Here is a 22444-nt window from a genome sequence, read left to right as displayed (position 1 = left end):
TTACACAGCATCAAGGCCTTTTCTGATTCTCACACCACCCCACCAGCAAGTAGATTGGAGGTGCGCTAGAAGTTGGGAGGGGACACAGCTAGGACAGCTGACCCCAACTGACCAAAGGGATATCCCATACCATATGATGTCATGCTCAGCAATAAAATCTGAGGGAAGAAGAAGGAAGGGGGTTGTCATGGTTTAAGCCCAGCTGGTAACAAAGCACCACAAAGTTGCTCGCTCACTCCTCCCCTCCCAGCCCTGGTGGAATGAGGAGGAGAAAATATAAAGAAAAGCTCATGGGTTGAGACAAGGACAGGGAGGGATCACTCACCACTTATGGTCATGGGCAAAAGACAGGCTCAACTTGAGGAAGAAACAAAATCCATTTAGTTTACTACCAAACAAATCAAAACAAGGATAATGAGAAGTAAAACCAAACCTTAGAACACCTTCCCCCCACCCCTCCTTCCTTCCGGGCTCAACTCCACTCCCGGTTTTCTCTACCTCCTCCCCCCAGTAGCACAGGGGGACAGGGGATGGGGGTTGCAGTCAGTTTGCCACACATTGTCTCTGCACTCCTTCCTCCTCAGGGAGAGGACTCCTCACTCTTCCCCTGCTCCACCGCGGTGTGGCAATTGAAAAAAGACTCCGAAGCTGGTTGCAAACAAAGACCCTTTATTGAACAAAACAAGTCCTTTTATCTGCTAGTTGTGGCCAATGCAACAGCCAGCAATCATAGGTAGACACTTTCCAAAACTTTCCACTCAGCAGCAACTATCTTATCTCTACACTATTCTTGGCTCTGTGTCCTTCCAGCATGATTACTTTGCCCGGAACCTCACTGTTCCCATGGCTTTCTGCCAACTAGAGCAATAATATCATTGTTTCCACACGTGGTCACTGAGTCAAGTGCTCCCACATCTCCCCCTTCTTTTTTTATAATTAACACAGCCTTACTTGATCTATCAATTAATTTTTGAACACATTGCAACATACAAGGCACACAAAATACATAAAAACACTACAAAACAAATCAAAACTGTCTTAACTAATGATTTAAGAGCAGCTCTATTTTGTAAGGTTGCGTGTCTAATACTATCTATATCTAACAGTAAATCAGATAATGCTACACCAATCTATATTCAGGGACCCCAGAATTTGTGATTCCTGGGGTGGCAATGAGGGTGAATGCCCGATCCGTGGAAACCAGGCATTCCCATCTGTTGAGTCCATGACCTGCTGCACAGGGGTCTCCGTCAATAGGTTCTTAAACTTTGTTGATGCCAGTGGAACCCCCTATTAAACATGTGGAAAAGGGATTGTTCAGTGTTGCTGTACTGAGGCATAAGCAATCTTGTCCGGTCACATTAGCCAGGGTCATCCAGATGTTTTCTTTGGCTTGCAGCGGTATCCATGACTACGTCCATCCGAGGACTGTGAGGTAGATGAACCATCTGTACATTCTTGTGCTGTCTTGCTCCGCAAATTCAGCCCAGCAATCGGTAGGTGCCAGCTTTATGTGGGCATCCCCACGGAGGCAACAATAGCCTTGCCGTACACCAGCCCGATGCTCTTTGGAAAATCCCAGTATTTATACACTTGCAGAGGAGCAGGTTTCAGTACACATGGCCAGCAGGTGCCAAAATCTGCCTCAGTTGCAACATGGGGAGCCTATGAGGCATGCGCTCATTGGCCAGGCGCGCTGCACGAGTCATAGCCATCCTGTCTATTGGTTCATGGGCTTTGTGATGCGGTTGCAATGCACAGAGAATCTTGACCTGTTATGTTGACCAAGGTGACCCACACGTTAGTTTTTGGCTGAGGTGGTATTCATATTGCCGCACCATGTAGGATGTTCCAGATGATGATGGTCATACAAATTGAGCGGGAGTCCATCGTGCGCCTGTATCTGTGGAAACACAAGCATAACCTCGCCCCCAGGTTATTAATGAAAATGGACCTTCCCATTGCCCTGTTTCTAGATTCTTAACTAAAACATGGCCTTACCTCTAATTTCTGGCCACTCCTGATATGTGGATAAAAAGTGTCTAAACATCGGTGGACCGCCTGCATCAGACCAGCGATTTAGAAAATTTAAAACATAAGTGGCTTTAGCTAACTTTTCTTGTGGAGAGAGATTCCCTACTCTCCCTTTTTGTTTTAATAACATTGCTTTTAGCGAACCATTAGAGCGTTCCACAATCGCTTGACCAGTGGGAGAATGAGGGATACCAGTGCTATGCCGAATACCTCATAGTTGCAAAAATTCTTGTGGTTTTTGTGATACATAAGCTGGACCATTGTCCGGTTTTAGTTGCTGTGGAACACTCAAGGTTGCAAAAGCGAGTAAGAGATACTTACACACATCACGGGATTTTTCACCTGTGTGGGTGGTGGCCACAAGCGCTCCTGAAAATGTATCAATAGATACATGGACATATTTTAATCTACCAAATTCTGTAATGTGAGTAACATCAGTTTGCCAAATCTCTAAAGCTTGCAAGACTCTTGGATTAAGTCCATATGATAAAGACGGAGTCATCTGTTGGCAATCCTGACAAGCTGTCACAATTTGACGGGCTTGATTCAAAGTGAGTTGAAATGTTTTTTGCAATGCCTTTGCATTTTGATGAAAAAAGGCATGTGAAAATTGTGCTTGCTCGAATGCATTAGGAAGGACGGTGAGTCCAGCTAACCAATCTGCCATACTATTACCTTCTGTTAATGGTCCAGGCAGTGAAGTGTGCAATTGCACGTGCATAATAAAATATTGCATTTTTTCTATGATTTAACGAAGCCAAGAGAGTTTGAAATAACATAAATAATGGTTTATGATCTATTTCTTTCAAATAAGAGGCTTCAAGATGGCTCACAACTCCTGCAACATAAGCAGAGTCAGTTACAATATTAATAGGACAGTCCCACTTCTGAAAGACCCTAACAACTGCAGATAGTTCAACAATTTGTGGTGAACATTTTACTATCTCAGTGTCTGATTGCCATTTGTTCTGATCATTTTTCCAAACTATAACAGCTCAACCTGTTCTTCCTGATCCATCTGTAAAAACTGTCAATGCGTCTAAAGGAACAGAACTACATTTGGGAAGTTCCTGTACATTAAACTGTAACTGTAACAATTTGTGACTTGGCGGATGAATTGAAATGGTTCCAGAAAAACCTTCCAGTGCAGTTTGAAACAAAAAAGAGTTTTGGTACATCCATTGTAACATCTGCATAGAGACAGGCAATATGAGAATTGAAGGTTCCTGGCCACTCAAAGATAGCAGCCTGTGTCGTCCTTTCAAAATCAGACACAATCTTTTCAATTTTTGTTGTTATTGTTTTGCTGAATTGATGCGACAAAAAAATCCATTCTATTATCAACAGAGGATCTCTTTGTTTTTTGTCCCATTGAAAAATGAGACCATATGGTTGAAAATCAGGATTTAAAATTATCAGTTGAAATAGACAATCAGGATCGCATCTCTGAGCCTGTCTCTCAGACATTGCTGTGGCCACCTTTTGAAGTGCTAACTTCGCCTGCTGAGTTAAAGTTCTTTTGGAATTCAATGCTGGATCTCCCTTTAAAAGCTGAAAGAGAGAATGCAGCTCTTCATTTGTTATGCCTAATAATGATCTGACCCAATTTATTGTTCCAAGTAATTTTTGCATATCATTTAATGTTTGAACCTCTGTGATAATTTTCAACTTTTGAGGTATTATGTGCTGATTAGTTATTCGCCACCCTAAATAATTCCAAGGTGTTGTTTTTTGAACCTTCTCTGGAGCTACCTCCAAATGATGAAGTTTAATATTGTCTAACACGACAGACATTGCTATTTGCATCTCTGATTCTGTCCGTGTTGCTACAAGAATATCATCCATATAATGATAAATGAGAGCATTAGGCAATTTCTCTCTAGCAGGAGAAAGAGCCCTTGCTGCAAACCATTGGCAAATGGCAGGGCTGTTTTTCATACCCTGTGGCAACACTGTCCAGTGATACCATTTATTCAGTTCAGAAGAATTAACAGAAGGAATAGAAAAAGCAAATTTGGGGGCATCACATGGATCTAGAGGAATCATAAAAAAACAATCCTTCAAATCAATTACTGTTAAACACCAGTCTTTTGGAATCATAGTGGGAGACGGGAGTCCTGGTTGTAAAGGACCCATGCCTTCTAATACTGCATTAATACATTTCAAATCATGTAACAATCTCCACTTTCCACTCTTTTTCTCTATCACAAACACAGGCGAATTCCAAGGACTAGTCATAGGTACAATATGCTTTGACTTTTACTGTTCATCCACCAATGATTGTAAATGTTGCAGCTTTTCAAGTGTCAGGGGCCACTGATCCACCCACACTGGATTGTCAGTTTTCCATGTTAATTTCAGGGTGTGCTGCACCTCAGTGACCCCTATGACAAATTTGACCCAATGCTTAATCCCCATTGCGCAAGACAGTCCCATCCCCATAAAGTTAGAGGAGTTGGGAGGATAAAAGTACGAATGGTAGCTCTTTTACGTTCAGGACCTATCACTTGCACTAAATGCACATTTTGCAATGGAATGGTGTGACCTCCTATGCCTGTAATTGCCGTGAATACTTTGGAAACTGGCCAATGAGAGGGCCACACAGTGCAATATAACTGTCACATCCGCCCCGGTATCAACAATGCCAGACAACTCAATTGTTTGGCAAGGATTTCCCCATTCCAATCTACAACTGAGAGTCGGTCTGGAATTAGAGACCTGCTGAGCCCAAAAAATATGTGGAACCCCCGTAGAGCCAAATCCACTGGAGCCCCTTGAGACGGGGAACCAAAGGAACCTTAGTAGATATAGTAGATATATGAATGTAGATAGGAATTCTTTAATAATTATCTAGCTTATAATGAAGTTAAAGAAATTTCAGTAGAGGTAGACATGGCCCAAGGGGATGAGAAGTGATGTTTAACGTTTGCATTGTTGAGGCTGACTGGGACAGAAGATAGTCCCTGATAAGAAGCAGCAGTCGACTCCAAGAACCAGTCAAGACCGGCCTTGTGATTTGGACAAATGCCAAGGGACAACTGAGTCTGCGCAGGGACAGAAGGTTAAGAGTTCACCATGAAGAAGACATACAGCCTTCATCTTCACGACCACCAGACGACCACCATAAGGAGGCACTGCGCAAGCGCAGTTGAGAGAAGACTATGGAAATGACTTCCTAGAGCTAATTTTAATATGAAGCAGGGATAGGTAATGCCTATGTATAGGCATATTGCGAAACTCTATGTATATGTAACACTTGACTGTATAAATTTAAAGTGAACTGCCAAATCAGGCGCACACGACTTTGGTGGGACTACCCCCCGTGCTGCCCAGCGCTGAATGAACATACCTACTTTACAATCTCACTGATTGTGGAGTCTGTTTTCCGCACGTCACCCTTGTTTTTGCTGCTGCCAACAATGGCTGAATGTTAAAAACAACCAATTGTGCAATACAAGAACCAGCTGGCACAAAACAAGGAGGCATAGGTGTCCACATTGTAATTTTGATTTCCCCTTGATAATCAGCATCAATTACACCTGGCAACACAAAAAGCCCTTGCAATGTGGTAGATGACTTTTCTATTAACAATGCACTTTTGTTACCCCCTAATGGTCCCCACACCCCCGTGGCTACCACTTTTACTTCAGATGTTTCTAAGGTTACTGATTCTGCGGTGGCTAGATCCATTCTGGCGCTGCCGCTTGTTCTTGCATGTAGACTTGAGACTGGGGTCCCGCTTGTTGAATGGGGGCTGCTTGTGTCTGCGCGCAGCCCCTCTTTGCGCTCCACTTCCCGTTTCCCTGAATTGGCTGTCCTTCCTTATTAAAATGAGATTTGCATTGATTAGCAAAATGTCGACCCTTTCTGCACTTGGGACACATTCCCGGACTTTTGGTGTGCCCTTGTTTTTCACCTTTATTTCTATTTGGACATTTAGGGCATACATGTCCCTTCTTCCCACAAGAAAAACATGATTGGGTGTAAGAGACTGAATTGTTATCTTGAACCATTTGCCTCAAAGATTGTTAGGTGTGAGGGACTGGGCTGTCATCTCAAGGAACTGTGAACTGCTTATCTCGAGCCCTTTGTCTCTAAGATGGCCTGTTTAAGCAGGACACTCCTCTGTCCATAAGGACGATTACCAGGCTATTGAGGCGTCCAGGGGAGGAAATGGGCTGGAGCTGATCTGGTGCCGATCACAGGAAGGTCCTGTGATAGATGAAACCTGCAGCACATGACATCATCAAAATATGCCCTATAGAAACCCGTAGAGACAAGCTGTGGCAGCCCTTTTTTCACCACCAAAGAATTGAAGATCGAGGACAGACGGGACGCCGCTGGATCTGTGGTGGTGACCGTTCTTGCAATCCCCACCACCCGACTGCTTGCCTGAGGACCAATGGGACGCAGCTGGATCCGTGGTGGTGACTATCCTAGCAATCCTATCCCAACTGCTTGCTTAATTTCTACCTTTTCTTCCATTCTATCCTATCGCCACCATTTTCCACTTTTGATACTTTTGATAATAAAAACTCTTTTGACTATATGGCATTTGACCTTGTTTGTGTCTTAATCTCGCTCTTGGGATCATACCAAAACCTTCCCCGACATTGGATCGGGACATTGGGAACTGACATGCATAGCTGCAAATGCCTCAGCCATGAGTTTGATAATAGAAAATTGCAGACCCTCCCATCAGGGCTGGCGATTGGCTTCATAGATGACTGGAAAAGCTTGCAGGTTTTGTAAAATGTCAGTGTCCCCTGCCTTAGCAGCCTCTTGTTGAATTTTTTCCCAAATATCACGGGGATCAGGAGGATATAAGTCTGGTGCAGCTTCAGGATCAATAGGTCCAGGGTCGAAAGGATCATCATTCTCATGATTACCCTCTTCTGCTCCTACCAACGGTGGAGACGAAGGTTCCAATATCGGAGCAGAAACTCGGGGACTGCAGGACCTGGAACTTCTGCAGCAGCAGATCTCTGTTCCGGACCAGTCCCAACATGTTTCTTTAAGCATTCAAAAACAGTTCTCCAAGCCCCTAATAGGGATTGAGCAATTTTGTCATCTTGAGTTGTTGCATCCCAGAGTTTGACTCCTATCGTGACCCACTGTTCAGGATCAAAGATAGTTACAAAGTCAAGATCAGGGCACGTTGCCTTTGTCCATTTTAGTACCATTTTCAAATTATGCTCAGATATGGGCTTGATATTTTTGCAGGAGCTGCTGCATCATACTATATACAGTTTTCTCTTCCTGGGACATTTCACTCCCCATTGTTCCCAGCTGCTCACCTGTCGTCCAGGGAGAGGCAATTCGGCTGCACAGTCTTCTGCTTCCTTTCAGCAGTTTGAGAAGTCCAGCTGGGCTTGCCACTGGTGCAGTCGAACCCACTGCATCTTAGGCCCTAGGATCCTCAGCCTGTTCAGGCGCCATTTGTGGCAATTGAAAACGGACTCCGAAGCTGGTTGCAAACAAAGACCCTTTATTGAACAAAACAAGTCCTTTTATCTGCTAGTTGTGGCCAATGCAACAGCCAGCAATCATAGGTAGACACTTTCCAAAACTTTCCACTCAGCAGCAACTATCTTATCTCTACACTGTTCTTGGCTCTGTGTCCTTCCAGCATGATTACTTTGCTGGGAACCTCACTGTTCCCATGGCTTTCTGCCAACTAGAGCAATAATATCGTTTCCACAGGTGGTCACTGACTCAAGTGTTCCCACACCATGGGGTCCCTCCCATGGGAGACAGTCCTTCAGAAACTTCTCCAAAGTGAGTCCTTTCCACGGGAGACAGTCCTTCACGAACTTCTCTGGCATGGGTCCTTTCTGCAGGCTGATCTTCAGTCACAGACTGCTCCAGTGCGAGCTTTCCCATGGAGTCAGGGCCACCTTCAGGGGCATCCACCTGCTCTCGCGTGGGGCCCTCCACGGGCTTCAGGTGGGCATCTGCTCCACCATTCACCTCCATGGGCTGCAGGGGGACAGCCTGCCATCTCACCATGGGCTGCAGAGGCATCACCTCCTCCGGCACACCTCTTCCCCCTCCTTCTTCATTGACCTTAGTGTCTGCATAGGTGTTTCTCTCACATTCCAATCTCCTCCCCCACTGCAGGTTCCCCTTCTTAAATATGTTATCGCAGAGGTGCCACCACCTTTGCTGATTGGGTCGGCCTTGGCCAGAGGTGGGTCCGACTTGGAGCCAGAGAAGCTTCTAGCAGCTTCTCACAGGACCTACCCCTGCAGCCCCTTGTCCACTACCAAAAACCCCACCACACAAACCCAAAACAGGGGGATGTTCAGAGTTATGACGTTTGTTGTCCCAAGTAACTGTTATGCATGATGGAGCCCTGCTTTCCTAGAGATGGCTCTAAACACCTGCCTGCCAATGGGAAGTAGTAAATGAATTCCTTATCTTGCTTTGCTTGCTTGTGTGGCTTTTGCTTTACATATTAAACTGTCTTTATCTAAATCCATTACTTACTTTCTCATTTTTACCCTTCTGATTCTCTCCCCCATCCCACTCTTGGTGGGAGTGAGCGACTGGCTGTGTGGTGCTTAGTTTCTGGATGGGGTTAAACCACGACAAAGGATCAGACCTCAGCTTCCAATAGCAGCAGTGGCAGCTCAGAGGTCTTCAAGCTGTGTCTCCTCTCTGCTGTCTCTTCCACACACATGCTTAAATAGAAAGCAGACATACCTCCTTGCTCTTTCGCATTCCTCTTCTCAGTCAGATGCACTGGCCCTTAGCTGCTAGAAAAGATATTTTCCATCCCCACCAGGAAAAGACAGCAGGTCAGAGAGAAAGCATGCTGAAAGGCAAATTCAGTTCATGGACTACTAGTTGAAGCAGTCTGTCCTAAGCAATGAAACAGAATTGGCCAAATCTAACATGGCAAGAATTTTTTCTTTAAAAAAATAAAAGGCATCACTAATACAAATAGAGAGGACCGAAATTCCATACAATTTTATTAATTATTCTACCCATTTTTATTAAGAGCCTTCAATGTTTGAGGACCAGCTGTTATCATTGTTAAAAGTATTCTTGTTCTCCCTGGAACAGAAACAAGAGTTTACACTGATTTTGAGTAAACTCCTACTGCAAGACCATAGTATCATAAAATGGGTTGAGTTAGAAGGGACCTTTAAAGATCATGTAGTCCAAGCCCCCTACCATGGGCAGGGACATCTTTCACTAGGTCAGGTTGATCAAAGCCCCGTCCAATCTGGTATGGAATGATTGCTGGAGGTGACTTATCAATATGACACACACCCCCTCTTAAGGGAAGGTAAACCTCCAGGGTGGATATGCAAGAAATCTGTTCCATAATAATTCCCTATGCAACATAACCTGCAACCTTAGATGTTAGCAACACCAGGGGAGCCTGGTATGCTGATTCTGAGAAACAACACAGAGGGTAGAGCAGAGTAGAGACACCGTGGCCAGGCTCTGTGATATCACTGCAGGGATAGGGAACTGGAACTAATGGAACAAGAATGGAAGGTCCCTGCATTGAATCCACTGAAGCAAGGAGGTAAAATAATGGGGGTTCTGTCAATGCTATAGCCTTACTTCTGATTTATATCATAAGTGCCCAGTCCTGGAGTAGTGACATGTTAAATCGTGTCCTCTGGGTGAACTTTGCTGATTATAATCTCATTATAATACCAAAACACACCTCCATCCCAAAACCTACCCGCCTCCGAGGTGCAACCACCCCTCACTGAGCATGCGCTCTGAATTTTCTCTAGCATATACCTTTAAAAGCAAAGTAAGAGAACTTTATACCAAAGTAAAGGTATGTATGACTAGAGTCACTCAAGCTCCACCTAAAAAATAAGAAAATATAAAACAGCTTAAGAGAGGAGGAATGCTAGGGAAGATACCATCATAGACAAGTCGGGAGGACATCGCTGACTTCTGGGATCAGTTGACACCTATTGGGTAAGATTTGAACCCTCGGTCATACTGAGTGCTTCCCTGGGAAACTTAGCAATCTCTATAGAGTTTTTCCATAATTTAGTGTGCTTGTAGTTGACTGTATTATTATTTGCGTGTGCTTTGTAGACACTGTATTTATCACTGGCAATCCAAAAGAACCTGTACTGTTGCGTTAATAAACTGCACTGCTCATTAATCTAGCCGTGATAGTTCATTAACGCAACCAAACACCCTGAGTCTGGTAATTCTAGAGCATTGAATGCAGCTAAGCTAAGAGTGCAGTACGTTATTAAGTGCATCCGTCATTGTGATAGCTCAGCATATTGAACGTGACCAGACTTATAGTGTTAAATTGGACATCACTCAGAAATTAAACCAAGCTGCCCCCAGCCGCTCTAGATAAGCTGGAATGCAAGGGGGTTTATATTCTGCCAAACTTCATAGAATCATAGAATTGTTTAGGTTGGAAAATACCTTTAAGATCACTGAGTCCAACCGTCAACCCAACGCCACCATGCCCACTAAACCATGTCCCGAAGTGCCACGTCTACGCGTTTTTTGAACACATCCAGGGATGGTGACTCAACCACTTCCCTGGGCAGCCTGTTCCAATGCCTGACAATCCTTTCAGTGAAGAAACTTTTCCTAATATCCAATCTAAACCTCCCCTGGTGCAACTTGAGGCCATTTCCTCTTGTCCTATCGCTTGTTGCTTGGGAGAAGCAGTGCCAAGTACTTGCCTCACCAGTGCCGAGTACAGGAGAACAATCACCTCCCTGCTCCTGCTGGCCACACTATTCCTGATACAGGCCAGGATGCCGTTGGCCTTCTTGGCCACCTGGGCACACTGCTGGCTCATATTTAGCCTGCTGTCAACCAGCACCCTCAGGTCTTTTTCTGCCGGGCAGCTTTCCAGCCACTCTTCCCCAAGCCTGTAGTGTTGCATGGGGTTGTTGTGACCGAAGTGCAGATTCTTTACCCTTTAACGCAACACCTGGCCTTGAACACATCCAGTGATGGGGCATCTACCACCTCTCTGGGCAACCTGTTCTAATGTCTCACCACCCTCATTATAAATAATGTCTTCCTTATGTCCGAACTAAATCTACCCTCTTTCAGTTTAATACCTTAATCCCCCTTTATTTATTGAAAGGCCGCAATAAGGTCTCCAGGGGGCTTTCTCTTATCCAGGCTGAACAACCTAAACTCTCTCAGCCTTTCTTCATAGGAGAAGCATTCCATCCTTCTGATCATTTTCCTGGCCCTCCTCTGGACCTGCTCTAACAGATCCATCTCTTTCTTGTACTGGGGACCCCAGAGTTGGATGCAGTACTCCAGGTGGGATCCCCTTCTATAAAGAATTAAGCATGAACAGGAGTTTGCAAGATCAAGAATTCCTAAATTGTCTTATACTTTAGCAATATCTCTTGGCTAAGATGAAATAATAGATCTGCTTTTTTTGCCTGGAGAGCAGATGCTGAGAGAAGGTGCTGAAGAAGAGTGTGCTGCATCCCTTCCCTCATAAAATCTGTCACTCTCTGAATCAGCTGAGAAGCTTGGCCAGTTTTAATATTTTTTAAAATTAATTTCATTTTATGAATATTCACTTAACCAAGAAAGGCCAATTTTCAAAAGAGCTCAGCATATCACAACTGATTCCAAACTTTCAAAAAGATTCTGTTCCAATTTAATCCCCTGCAGAAGTGCCAGATATTCAGAAGAGCTCAGTACCCAATGAGACAAGGGGAGTCAAAAGAATCTCAGTAGACATAATAAAGGGGGATGAAAGATGATGTTTAGCGCTTACATTGTTGAAATTAGCTGAGGCAGAGACAGTTCCTGATAAGAAGCAGGAGCTGGCCCCAAGAGCCAGCCAAGACTGGTCTTGCGGCTTGGGTGAATACCAAGAAACCGCTGAGCCTGCGCAAGAAAAGAGGTTACTAGCGGTGATGAAGAGGAGTCGTCTATCTTCATCTCTGGGACCACCAGACAACCACCATAAAGAGGCACTGCGCAAGCGCAGTTGAGAGGAGACTATGGAAATTACCTCTCGGAACTCATTTTAATATGAAGCAGGGATAGGTCACGCATATGTATAGGTGTATTGTGAATATGTAACACTTGATTGTATAAATTTGAAGCGAACTGCTGAGTCAGGCATGCACAACTTTGATGGGACTACCCCCTGTATTGCCCAGCGCTGAATGAACATACCTACTTTAGAATCTCACTGATTGTGGAGTCTGTTTTCCGCATGTCACTGGGGATGTTTAGTCTGTAGAAAAGGAGGCTGAGGAGAGACCTTATCATTCTCTACAGCTCCCTGAAAGGGAGTTGTAGTGAGGTGGCTGTCAGTCTCTTCTCCCAAGCAACAAGTGACATGACAAGATGAAATGGCCTCAAGTTGTGCCAGGGGAGGTTTGGATTGGATATCAGGAAAAGTTTCTTCCCCAAAAGGATTGTCAGGCATTGGAACAGGCTGCCCAGGGAAGTAGTTGAGTCACCATCCCTGAAGGTATTTAAAAGATGTGTATATGTTGTGCTTAGGGACATGATATAGTGGTGGACTTGGCAGTGTGTCCTGGGTTTGGCTGGGATGGAGTTAATATTCACAGGGAGCTGGGAGGGGACACAGCCAGGACAGCTGACCCAAACTGGCCAACGGTGTATTCCATACCATGGGACGTCCCATCTAGTATAGGAACTGGGAGGTGGGGGGCGGGGAATCGCCACTCGGGGACTAGCTGGGTGTTGGTCGGCGGGTGGTGAGCAATTGCACTGCGCATCATTTGTACATTCCAATCCTTTTATCATTACTGTTGTCATTTTATTAGTGTTATCATTATGATTATTAGTTTCTTCTTTTCTGTTCTATTAAACCGTTCTTATCTCAACCCACGGGTTTTGCTTCTTTTCCTGATTTTCTCCCCCATCCCACTGGGTGGCGGGGGGAGTGAGTGAGCGGCTGCGTGGTGCTTAGTTGCTGACTGGGGTTAAACCATGACACCATCCCACTGGAGGGGATGGGTAGGAGCTAGCGAGTGGCCTCATGGTGCTTTGTTGCCAGCTGGGTTTAAACCATGACATCTTCTTAATTAGTTGTTTAACCCTAAACAAGACCTGAACCACATTCAGGAACATGCTAGTTCTAGCAATAGGACCATGCTGGTTTGAACATCCCAAGGGTATTCAAATTTTTCAAAATTCTCAAATGCCATTGTAATTAGCCTGGAGGAGAAGGGAAAGGGGAAGAAAGGTGTCTCGCCCATAGATTGGCTCTCTGAGATGGAAAGATAAAGGGTGTAATTATTAATAATTTCCCACAGATGGCTCCTGAAGTGTAGAGGTGACGACAACGCTGAGTGCAAATATCAGATTAGTCCCAGGACCGATAATTTTATCACACCATAAGCCAGTGTTACATAGTACGTCAAAGCGAAAACCTTAATCCACCTCCCATGGATGATAATCAGCAGCACAGGGACTCCATGCAGCAAGTGAGGTGATACATAACAGAACTCGAAAAAATGAGCACCACAACTCTAAGAGCCAATAAACCAACATTGTGACCAGCGAGTATTAAACCAATATAATGAATGCTTGTAGCAAATTCATTTTAAGAAGCTCTGGTCAGGTCTGTTGTTATCTCAACCCTTCGTGCCCCATGCTGGGCACCAAAAAGGACTGTCGTGCATTAACCCCAGCCAGCAACTAAGCACCACAGAGCCACTCACTCACTTCCCCCCCCACCCAGTGGGATGGGGGAGAGAATCAGAAGGAGGAAATAGGTAAAACTTGTGGGTTGAGATAAGAACAGTTTAATAGGACAGAAAGGAAGAAAATAATAATGATAATAATAACAATAATAAAATTACAATAATAATAAAAGAATTTGAATATACAAAACAAGTGATGCAAAATGCAATTGCTCACCAGTCACTGACCGATGCCCAGTTAGTTCCTGAGCAGCGATCATCCCCCAGGCCAACTCCCCCCAGTTTATACACTGGGCATGACATCACATGGTATGGAATATCCCTTTGTGTGGACACATATTTAGCTAAGGTCGGTCGCAAGAGCATTGCAGATGCCTTTAGAAGACCTTGAACAGAATAAACAAGAAGACAAAAAAAGAAAGACGATAATAAAGCCAATTAGAAGAACACAGGCGTGCATTCCACAATAAAGGGCACTTGGCACAAAAAAACTCAATTCGGCAGTTTATCTCGACCAATTAGACTGAGACAAGCTTTGCATGTTTAAGTTGGTATAACCAATTATATCTTATGTTTATGCGCGTGTACAGAGTTGATATAACCAATCATATTTTATGCTTGTGCGCGTGTACAGTGACTTTGCAGAATATGTGACTATAAATATGTGTGTGTTTTAGCAATAAAGGGTCATCTGCTTTCAACTTTACAGGCATCCGTCTACTTCAATCTCCTCACCTTTGGCCACTTTGGGTCAGCTGCCCTGGCTGTGTCCCCTCCCAACTTCTTGTGCCCCTCCAACCTTCTTGCTGGCTGGGCATGAGAAACTCAAAAATCCTTGACTTTGTATAAACACTACTGCATCGGGTCTAGCTGACATGGAGTTAATTCTCCCCATAGCAGCCCTCATAGTGCTGTGCTCTGTATTGGTAGCTAGAAAGGTGTTGATAACACACCAGTGTTTTGGCTTCTGCTGAGCAGTGCTTGCACAGCATCAAGGCTGTCGCTCCAACATTCCCCCCCCCCTCCTCTCACCAGCAGGCTGGGGCTGGGCAAGATCTTGGGAGGGGACATAGCCTTGACAGCTGACCCAAACTGACCAAACGGATATTCCATACCATGTGACGTCAGCTCAGCTATAAAAGCTAAGTAAAGGGAGATGGAGGGGTGGGAATTTGTTATTTACATTTGCCTTCCAGAGCAACTGCTATGAGTACTGAAGCCCTGCTTCCCAGGAAGTGGCCAGACATTGCCTGCTGACAGGAAGTAGATGTCGGGGAATGCAATGAGTCTACGGAATTCCTGACAGTTCGAGAACAGCGCGACCTTAAGCAGCTTGTAGTATATCCTTGAGAAGTCTGGAAAGATCCGAGAAGACCAGTACGAAAACAAGATAGTGATAAGAAGAACCGTCCTGACAAACTCACCAATCGTGAATTGTTAGTTACTAACTAAGCCAATCATATACTAACACATACTCTGAAGAAGGGGATAAAAAGGTGTGTTAGAACAATAAAGTAGCCATTTTGCGTGATCTATTACTTGTCGTGTCCGTCTCTACCGCGACAAATGGTGACCCCGATGCGCCTGAGCGAACAGATCATCTAACGGCGATAAATCCAGCACTAGCGAGAAGTATACCAGCGGCGACGAGAGCTGCGAAAGAGTATACCGGCAGCGAGAAAAGCTGCGGAGACGGAGCCCGGTGAAGCTGAGAGCAGTGGAATCTGCCTGGTCCGGACCTGAGCCTAGACACCTAATAAGGTGAGCCACCGGGGACTAAACTGTTGGAATGGGGCAGCAATTAACAAAAGAAAAGGAGACGATTTTGTCTACCTGGAAAGCCCTATTAAAAAGAAAAGGGGTTAAAACCCCAGAACAAAGCCTGAAAAGAATTTTAATACGGTGTAAGATGCAAGGCTTTACAGCCACAACAGTTACTGCATTCAGTGTGGATGCATGGCAAGCAGTGGGCTGGAAAATGTTTGATGAGATCTCTAAAGGACAGAAAGAGCTCTGTAAGTTGGTGATCGTATGGCGTCTATTACGTGAGACCCTGAAGGAATGGAAAGCAGAATGTGATGTGAAAGATCAGCAAAAGAAAGATGAGAAATCAGAAAATGTTATCAATGAAAAAGTTTCTGCTCAAGTAACAGCTGCGGCTGATGCTGCAATATCAGCAGTTGCGGGCAGAAAACCCCTCACGAGCAAAATCAGATCATACCCTTATTCACCTCCTCCTCCTACACCATTAATTACTTTACCAGGCGATGAGGGGCCCTCCTCACCTACTGGTGCGGCAGCGGAAAGGGTGACTCCATCAGCCCCCCCCCGAGGAGAAAAATGCGGTGACTAACACCGAGCCGGAAAGTGCGGGCCATAATGAAATTGAGGGCCGAAAGGACAGTGAGAGTCAAACTGAATATGAGGGCCGAACGGAAAGTGAGAGCCAAAATGAAACTGAGGCAGAAAAAGCTCTAATTGACGCTATGCGATCTCTGCAGCTCGCGGATAAAACCATACCGGAAGAACCCCTGCCATGGACTCTCCCTCCATCCACAATAACTGTAGTCCCAATGACGTGCGGAAAACAGACTCCACAATCAGTGAGATTGTAAAGTAGGTATGTTCATTCAGCGCTGGGCGGCACGGGGGGTAGTCCCACCAAAGTCGTGCGCGCGACTCGGCAGTTCGCCTCAAGTTTATACAGTCAGGTATTACATATTTACAATACGCCTATACATATGCATGACCTATCCCCACTCCATATTAAAATTAGCTCCAAGAGGTTATTTCCATAGTCCCCTCCCAACTGCGCCTGCGCAGGGCCTCTTTATGGTGGTCGTCTGGTGGTCGCAGAGATGAAGATAGATGACTCCTCTTCATCACCGCTAGTAACCTTTTTCCTTGTGCAGGCTCAGTGATTTCTTGGTATTCACCCAAGCCGCAAGACCAGTCTTGGCTGGCTCTTGGGGCCTGCTCCTGCTTCTTATCAAGGACTGTCTTTACCTCATTGGCTGGTTCTTGGCACCAGCTCTTCTTATCAAGGACTGTCTCTACCTCAGCTAATTTCAACAATGTAAGCACTAAACATCTTCTTTCACCCCCCTTTATTATGTCTACTAAGACTCTTTTGACTCCGCTTGTCTCACCAAGATCCCCTGATCAATTTTGGGAGGGAGTTAGAAGATGTGCTGCCGACTCTGGCAACTGGGATCTAGTAGAACGCCTCAGCCCGTGCTTTCTAACACCAGCATTTCTAAAGCCTCTAGATAACGCAGCAGAGGCTCCTGTTACATATCCTGTTTTCAAAGCTGCTGCAGGCACAAACCAGCACGATGAGCACAATCCCATAGGCTGGAGAGTAGTGCAGGATTTGCAGAATAAAGTACAAAAATTTGGAATCAGTTCTCCTGAGGTAATGCAGCTTATTCGTATAATCGGCACAGATCTGCTGTGTCCATATGACATTATGCACCTTGCGCAAGTGCTGTTTCAGCCCGTACAATTGCAAGTATTTCAATCCAGCTGGAGGCAGACGGCACGCACGGCGGCGCTGCATAATTCACGACTGCCACAGGGTGACCCGAGATTAGGCCTTGGAGAGGATGCTTTGCTTGGTGAAGGGCAGTATAGTAACCCTCAGCTACAGGCTACATGGCCTCCGCTGGCTCTCGAACAAGCACGAAATATAGGCCTTATGGCAATAAAGCGAACCATGGATATGGCAGCTCCGAAGCAAAAATACATCACTATCCGCCAAGGCCCCACAGAACCCTTTTTACAGTTTGTAGAAAAAATATCTGCTGCCCTGGAAAAACAGGTAGAAGATGAGGTCTTAAGACAAATGCTATGCAAACAGTTGGCAAAAGATAATGCTAATGAGGACCGTCAAAAGATCATACAGGCTTTACCAGGAGATCCTTCTGTTCCCGACATGGTAGCTGCATGTTCTAAAGTTGGGACACTGGAACACACGGTGGCCACCCTAGCCAGTGCTATGAGAAATTCTGGAAAGTCCTTTGGGTGTGGCAGTGAAGGGCACATCATGGTAACTTCTCCACACAAAACATCACCAGGTAAACAACCGGTGCACCACTCACCGGAGATTACTTGCAAGAAATGTGAAAATTAGGACATTTTGCAAAACAATGTCGTTCCAAATTTCATGCTAATGGACAGCCGCTACAGGAAAACCACAAAACGAGTGCGAGAAGGCGCGCGAGGAGAACAAATCCCCTCCCGACAGCCGGCCAATTCCTCTCTGCGAACCATTGTCAGCTGCAACAGCTGGCTCAGCAGGGTTGGATGTATCCACCGCCGACACAGTAACTCTAGTCACGAAAGACATCGTTAAGGTCCCTCTTAATGCAAGGGGTCCTATAGGACGAGGACTGAGTGCATTGCTACCGGGAAGATCAAGTAGCACGTTCAATGGAATAATCGTGCATGTGGGAGTTATTGATGCTGCTTTTACGGGTCAAATTTGCGCGATGATTTCGACCCCCTACCCACCAGTAACAATCCCTAAAGGTACTCGCATTGCTCAACTTGTTCCTTTTTCGAGTTCTATTTCAAAAGCAGAACAGCGACTGCGATGCGATGGAGGCTTCGGCTCCACGGGACCCCCTCAGGTCTGCTGGTCTCAGACTGTCTCATCATCCTGACCACATATGACGTGCACACTGTCAAATCACGGAAGATCTCCGACTACAGTAAAGCTTGCAGGGCTCCTGGACACCGGAGCTGATGTGACTATTTTGCCTATTATCTGTGGCCGTCTACCTGGCCAACAGAGGAGGCTGGTATGGGAGTAGTGGGGCTGGGAGGATCCACACGAGCAAAGATGGCAGCCACTCCAGTTCCGATTGCCAATCCTGAGGGCCAACAAGCAGTTATTAAACCATATGTGATGGCAGCTCCCCTCAATTTATGGGGGAGGGATTGCTTGTCGCAGTGGGGGGTGAGAATTATCACAGATTTTTAACGGGGGCCACTGCGCTGCAGGGTGTTAGACAACCCATGCTTGTTTTAACTTGGTTAACAAATAACCCTGTGTGGGTGGATCAGTGGCCCCTACCAATTGAAAAAATTAAAGGCCCTGCAAGAATTGGTAGCAGAACAACTAGCTGCCGGACACATTGAACCATCTCACAGTCCGTGGAATACTGCAGTGTTTGTGAATAAAAAAGAAATCAGGAAAATGGCGATGTTTGCATGACCTGTGGCAAGTCAATGCTGTCATGGCCACGATGGGGGCTCTGCAACCAGGCATGCCTTCACCTGCCATGATCCCTCAAGATTGGGAAATCATTGTCATGGACCTTAAGGATTGGGGTTTTTTTTTACAATTCCATTAGCTTCCCAAGACAAAAAAAATTAAAAATTTTTTGCATTCTCTGTGCCTTCTATCAATCACGCAGAACCGGCAAAAAGATATCAATGGAGAGTTCTGCTGCAGGGCATGAAAAATTCGCCAACCACTTGTCAATCATTTGTTGCACAAGCTCTGTCACCTGTAAGGGAAAAATTCCCTACTAGTTATAGTTATCATTATATGGATGACATTCTGTTAGCATCAGACAACAAGGAGCAGTTGAATGGCATGAAAAATTTGGCCACGAATTTGCTACAACAATATGAGTTAGTTATTGCCCCTGAAAAAGAGCAAAAAATAGCACCCTGGAAATATTTGGGAATGACAATTACAAATAAGCAGGTTGTGCCCCAACCTGTGAAACTTAACCCTGCGGTTAAGACACTCAGTGATGTACAGAAATTAATGGGATCCTTGAACTGGATCAGGCCCTATCTTGGACTGACCAATTCACAGTTACAACCTCTGTCGGACTTATTAAAAAATTCCAATGATCCAACAGAACCCAGAATATTGAATAAGGAAGCGTTAAATGTAATTCACAGGGTGGAACAATGTATACACAAGAAATTTGTTTCTCAAATTGATCTGTCTCAATTGGTACAATTCTTTGTACTAATTGACAAAACTGGGCCATTTGGTGCTTTGGTGCAGTGGAATTCTGAGTGGGATGACCCATTACATATTTTAGAATGGATGTTTTTGTCATTTCTGGCCACGAAAAACTGCTCCTGGCTTGTTTGAACTTATTGCTGATGTAATCATAAAAGCCAGAAAACGATGTGTAGAACTAACAGGACATGATCCAGCTACTATTGTTTTACCTGTTCAAAATTGGTACTTTGAATGGTGTCTGGCAAACAATTACGAGCTGCAAGCGGCTATGGCGGGTTTTCAAGGACAGATCTCGTATCATCTACCGTTGCACCCGCTCCTGAAATTTGCTCGAGAAATACCATTTGGTCAGAAAAGCTTAAGCCAGCCGGAACCTGTGAAAGGCCCTACTGTCTTCACAGATGGTTCTGGAAAAACAGGTAAAGCAGCAGTAGTATGGTATGAAAACAACAACTGGAACAGCAAAGTAGTGTATCAAAATGGTTCTCCACAAATAGTAGAGCTGCGTGGACATGGCACATTGAAGCAGCTGCTTCAAAAACAAAAAAGGGGAATGATTGGGGAGCCACCACAGGCATGTTTAGATAACGTAGTTTATGTTCTTAGCTTTCTCTATTATGGGGATAATTCTTCTCTACCTCCTTTTTTCAACACTTCTCTTTTTTCAACACAGAATTTACAAAGAGGCATCAAAGTACATGTTAAAGATTTAGTTACTGGTCAGTGGAGTGGACCATGTGAGCTATTAACCTGGGGGCGAGGTTATGCTTGTGTTTCTACAGATACAGGCCCACAATGGACTCCCACTTGATTTGTACGACCATCATCATCTGGAACATCCCAGAGGGTGCGGCAATATTAATACCACCTCAACCAAAAACTAAGTGTAGTTCACCATGACCAATATAACAGGTCAAGATTCTCTGTGCATTGCAACCGCATCACAAAGTCCATGAACCAATAGACAGGATGACTATGACTCATGCAGCGCGCCTGGCCAGCGAGCGCATGCGTCATAGGTTGCAAATGAGGAGGATTTTTGGCACCCGCTGGCCACGTGTGCTGAAATCCGTTCCTCTACAAATGTATAAATACCGGGATTTTCCAAAGATCATCGGGCTGGTGTACGGCAAGGCCATCGTTGCCTCCGTGGGGACGCCCACATAAAGCTGGCACCTACCGATTGCTGGGCTGAATTTGCGGAGCAAGACAGCACGAGAATGTACAGATGGTTCATCTACCTCACAGTCCTCGGATGGACGTAGTCATGGATACCACTGCAAACCAAAGAAAACATCTGGATGACCCTGGCTGACGTGACCGGACAAGATTGCTTATACCTTAGTACAGCAACACTAAGCAATCCCTTTTTCACAGGTTTAATAGGGGGTTGCACTGACAACAACAAAGTTTAAGAACTTATTGATGGAGACCCCTGTGCAGCAGGTCATGGACTCAATGGATGGGAATGCCTGGTTTTCACGGATCGGGCATTAACCTTCATTGCCACCCCAGGAATCACAAATTCTGGGGTCCCTGAATACAGACTGGTGTAGTATTATCAGATTTACTGCTAGACATTGATAGTGTCAGACATGCTATGCTACAAAATAGAGCTGCAATTGATTTCTTGCTTTTAGCACAAGGACAAAGATATTTGAGGGTTGGGGATTATCTGGATGGTTGATATCTCTGCTCAAGACTGTGGGGGTAGTGATCTTGATTGTGATAACTATGCTTCTAATGTTGCCCTGTCTTTTCAGCCTTCTGCAAAGGGCCCTGCAGAGGGCAGCCAGGATATTTTTAGCACAAATACAAAAAGGGGGAATTGTCGGGGGATGCAACGAGTCTACGGAATTCCTGACAGTTCGAGAACAGCGCGACCTTGAGCAGCTTGTAGTATATCCTTGAGAAGTCTGGAAAGATCCGAGAAGACCAGTACGAAAACAAGATAGTGATAAGAAGAACCGTCCTGACAAACTCACCAATCGTGAATTGTTAGTAACTAACTAAGCCAATCATATACTAACACATACTCTGAAGAAGGGGATAAAAAGGTGTGTTAGAACAATAAAGTAGCCATTTTGCATGATCTATTACTTGTCGTGTCCGTCTCTACCGCGACAAGTAGAGAATAAAATCTTTTGTTTTCCTTTGCTTTCGCTTGCAACCTTTGCTTTTGCTTTATTAATCTGTCCATATCTCGACCCACAAGCTTTTTGTTATATTTTCTCTCCCCTGTCCAGCTGAGGAGGGGGAGTGATAGAGCAGCTTTGGTGGGCACCTGGTGTCCAGCCAGGGTCAACTCACCACACAACATTGGCAACAAGTGAAAACAACAGTCTTCTCATACTGAATCCAAAACATAACACTATACCAGCTACTACAAAGAAAACTAACTCTATCCCAGACAAAACCAGGACAATGGCCGCATCCAAAGAGTCAAAGTCTCACTGTCCAGATGGAGATCAGTGACAAGTGATGTCCCTCAGGGGTCCATATTGGGACCAGTACTGTTTAATATCTTCATCAATGACATAGACAGTGGGATTGAGTGAATCTGATTCCTGAGTGGCAAGTTGTGTGGGAGAAATTAGACAGGTGCCTAGAGCGGTTTTCACTGCCGATGACCTGGGAGTTTATGCCTGAACAGGTGCGGAATGCTGTTAAAATGGCAGACCACTTGAAGGAAAGATGTCTTGCTTATACTAAGGAGACACAGCAACTTCTAGCACTGCATTAGGGCCTGGCCTATGCC

At 45.0% G+C, this 22444-nt stretch overlaps 2 protein-coding genes across 3 annotated transcripts in view; both read left to right on the top strand.

Annotated features, from left to right (window-relative positions):
* The window catches only part of LOC126035348 (uncharacterized), a 247848-nt gene that overhangs the window by 14864 nt on the left and 210540 nt on the right, over positions 1–22444 (top strand). The window lies entirely within an intron of this gene.
* On the top strand, positions 14799–21778 carry LOC126035338 (uncharacterized). 2 transcript variants are annotated; one of them, XM_049793867.1, is made up of 3 exons: positions 14799–15458; positions 16199–16317; positions 16610–21778. In XM_049793867.1, the coding sequence occupies exon 3, from the start codon at positions 16810–16812 to the stop codon at positions 17827–17829; it is 1020 nt and encodes a 339-aa protein (XP_049649824.1). In that variant the 5' UTR covers positions 14799–15458; positions 16199–16317; positions 16610–16809; the 3' UTR covers positions 17830–21778. The 2 variants fall into 2 exon arrangements, with proteins under 2 accessions (XP_049649824.1, XP_049649823.1); XM_049793866.1 differs by having other exon boundaries at positions 16199–21778.

The sequence above is a fragment of the Accipiter gentilis genome, chromosome W (assembly GCF_929443795.1).
Source record: "Accipiter gentilis chromosome W, bAccGen1.1, whole genome shotgun sequence".
NCBI lineage: Eukaryota > Metazoa > Chordata > Aves > Accipitriformes > Accipitridae > Astur > Astur gentilis.
Note: the sequence above shows the minus strand (reverse complement) of the source record. Positions and strands in the feature narration are given on the sequence as shown.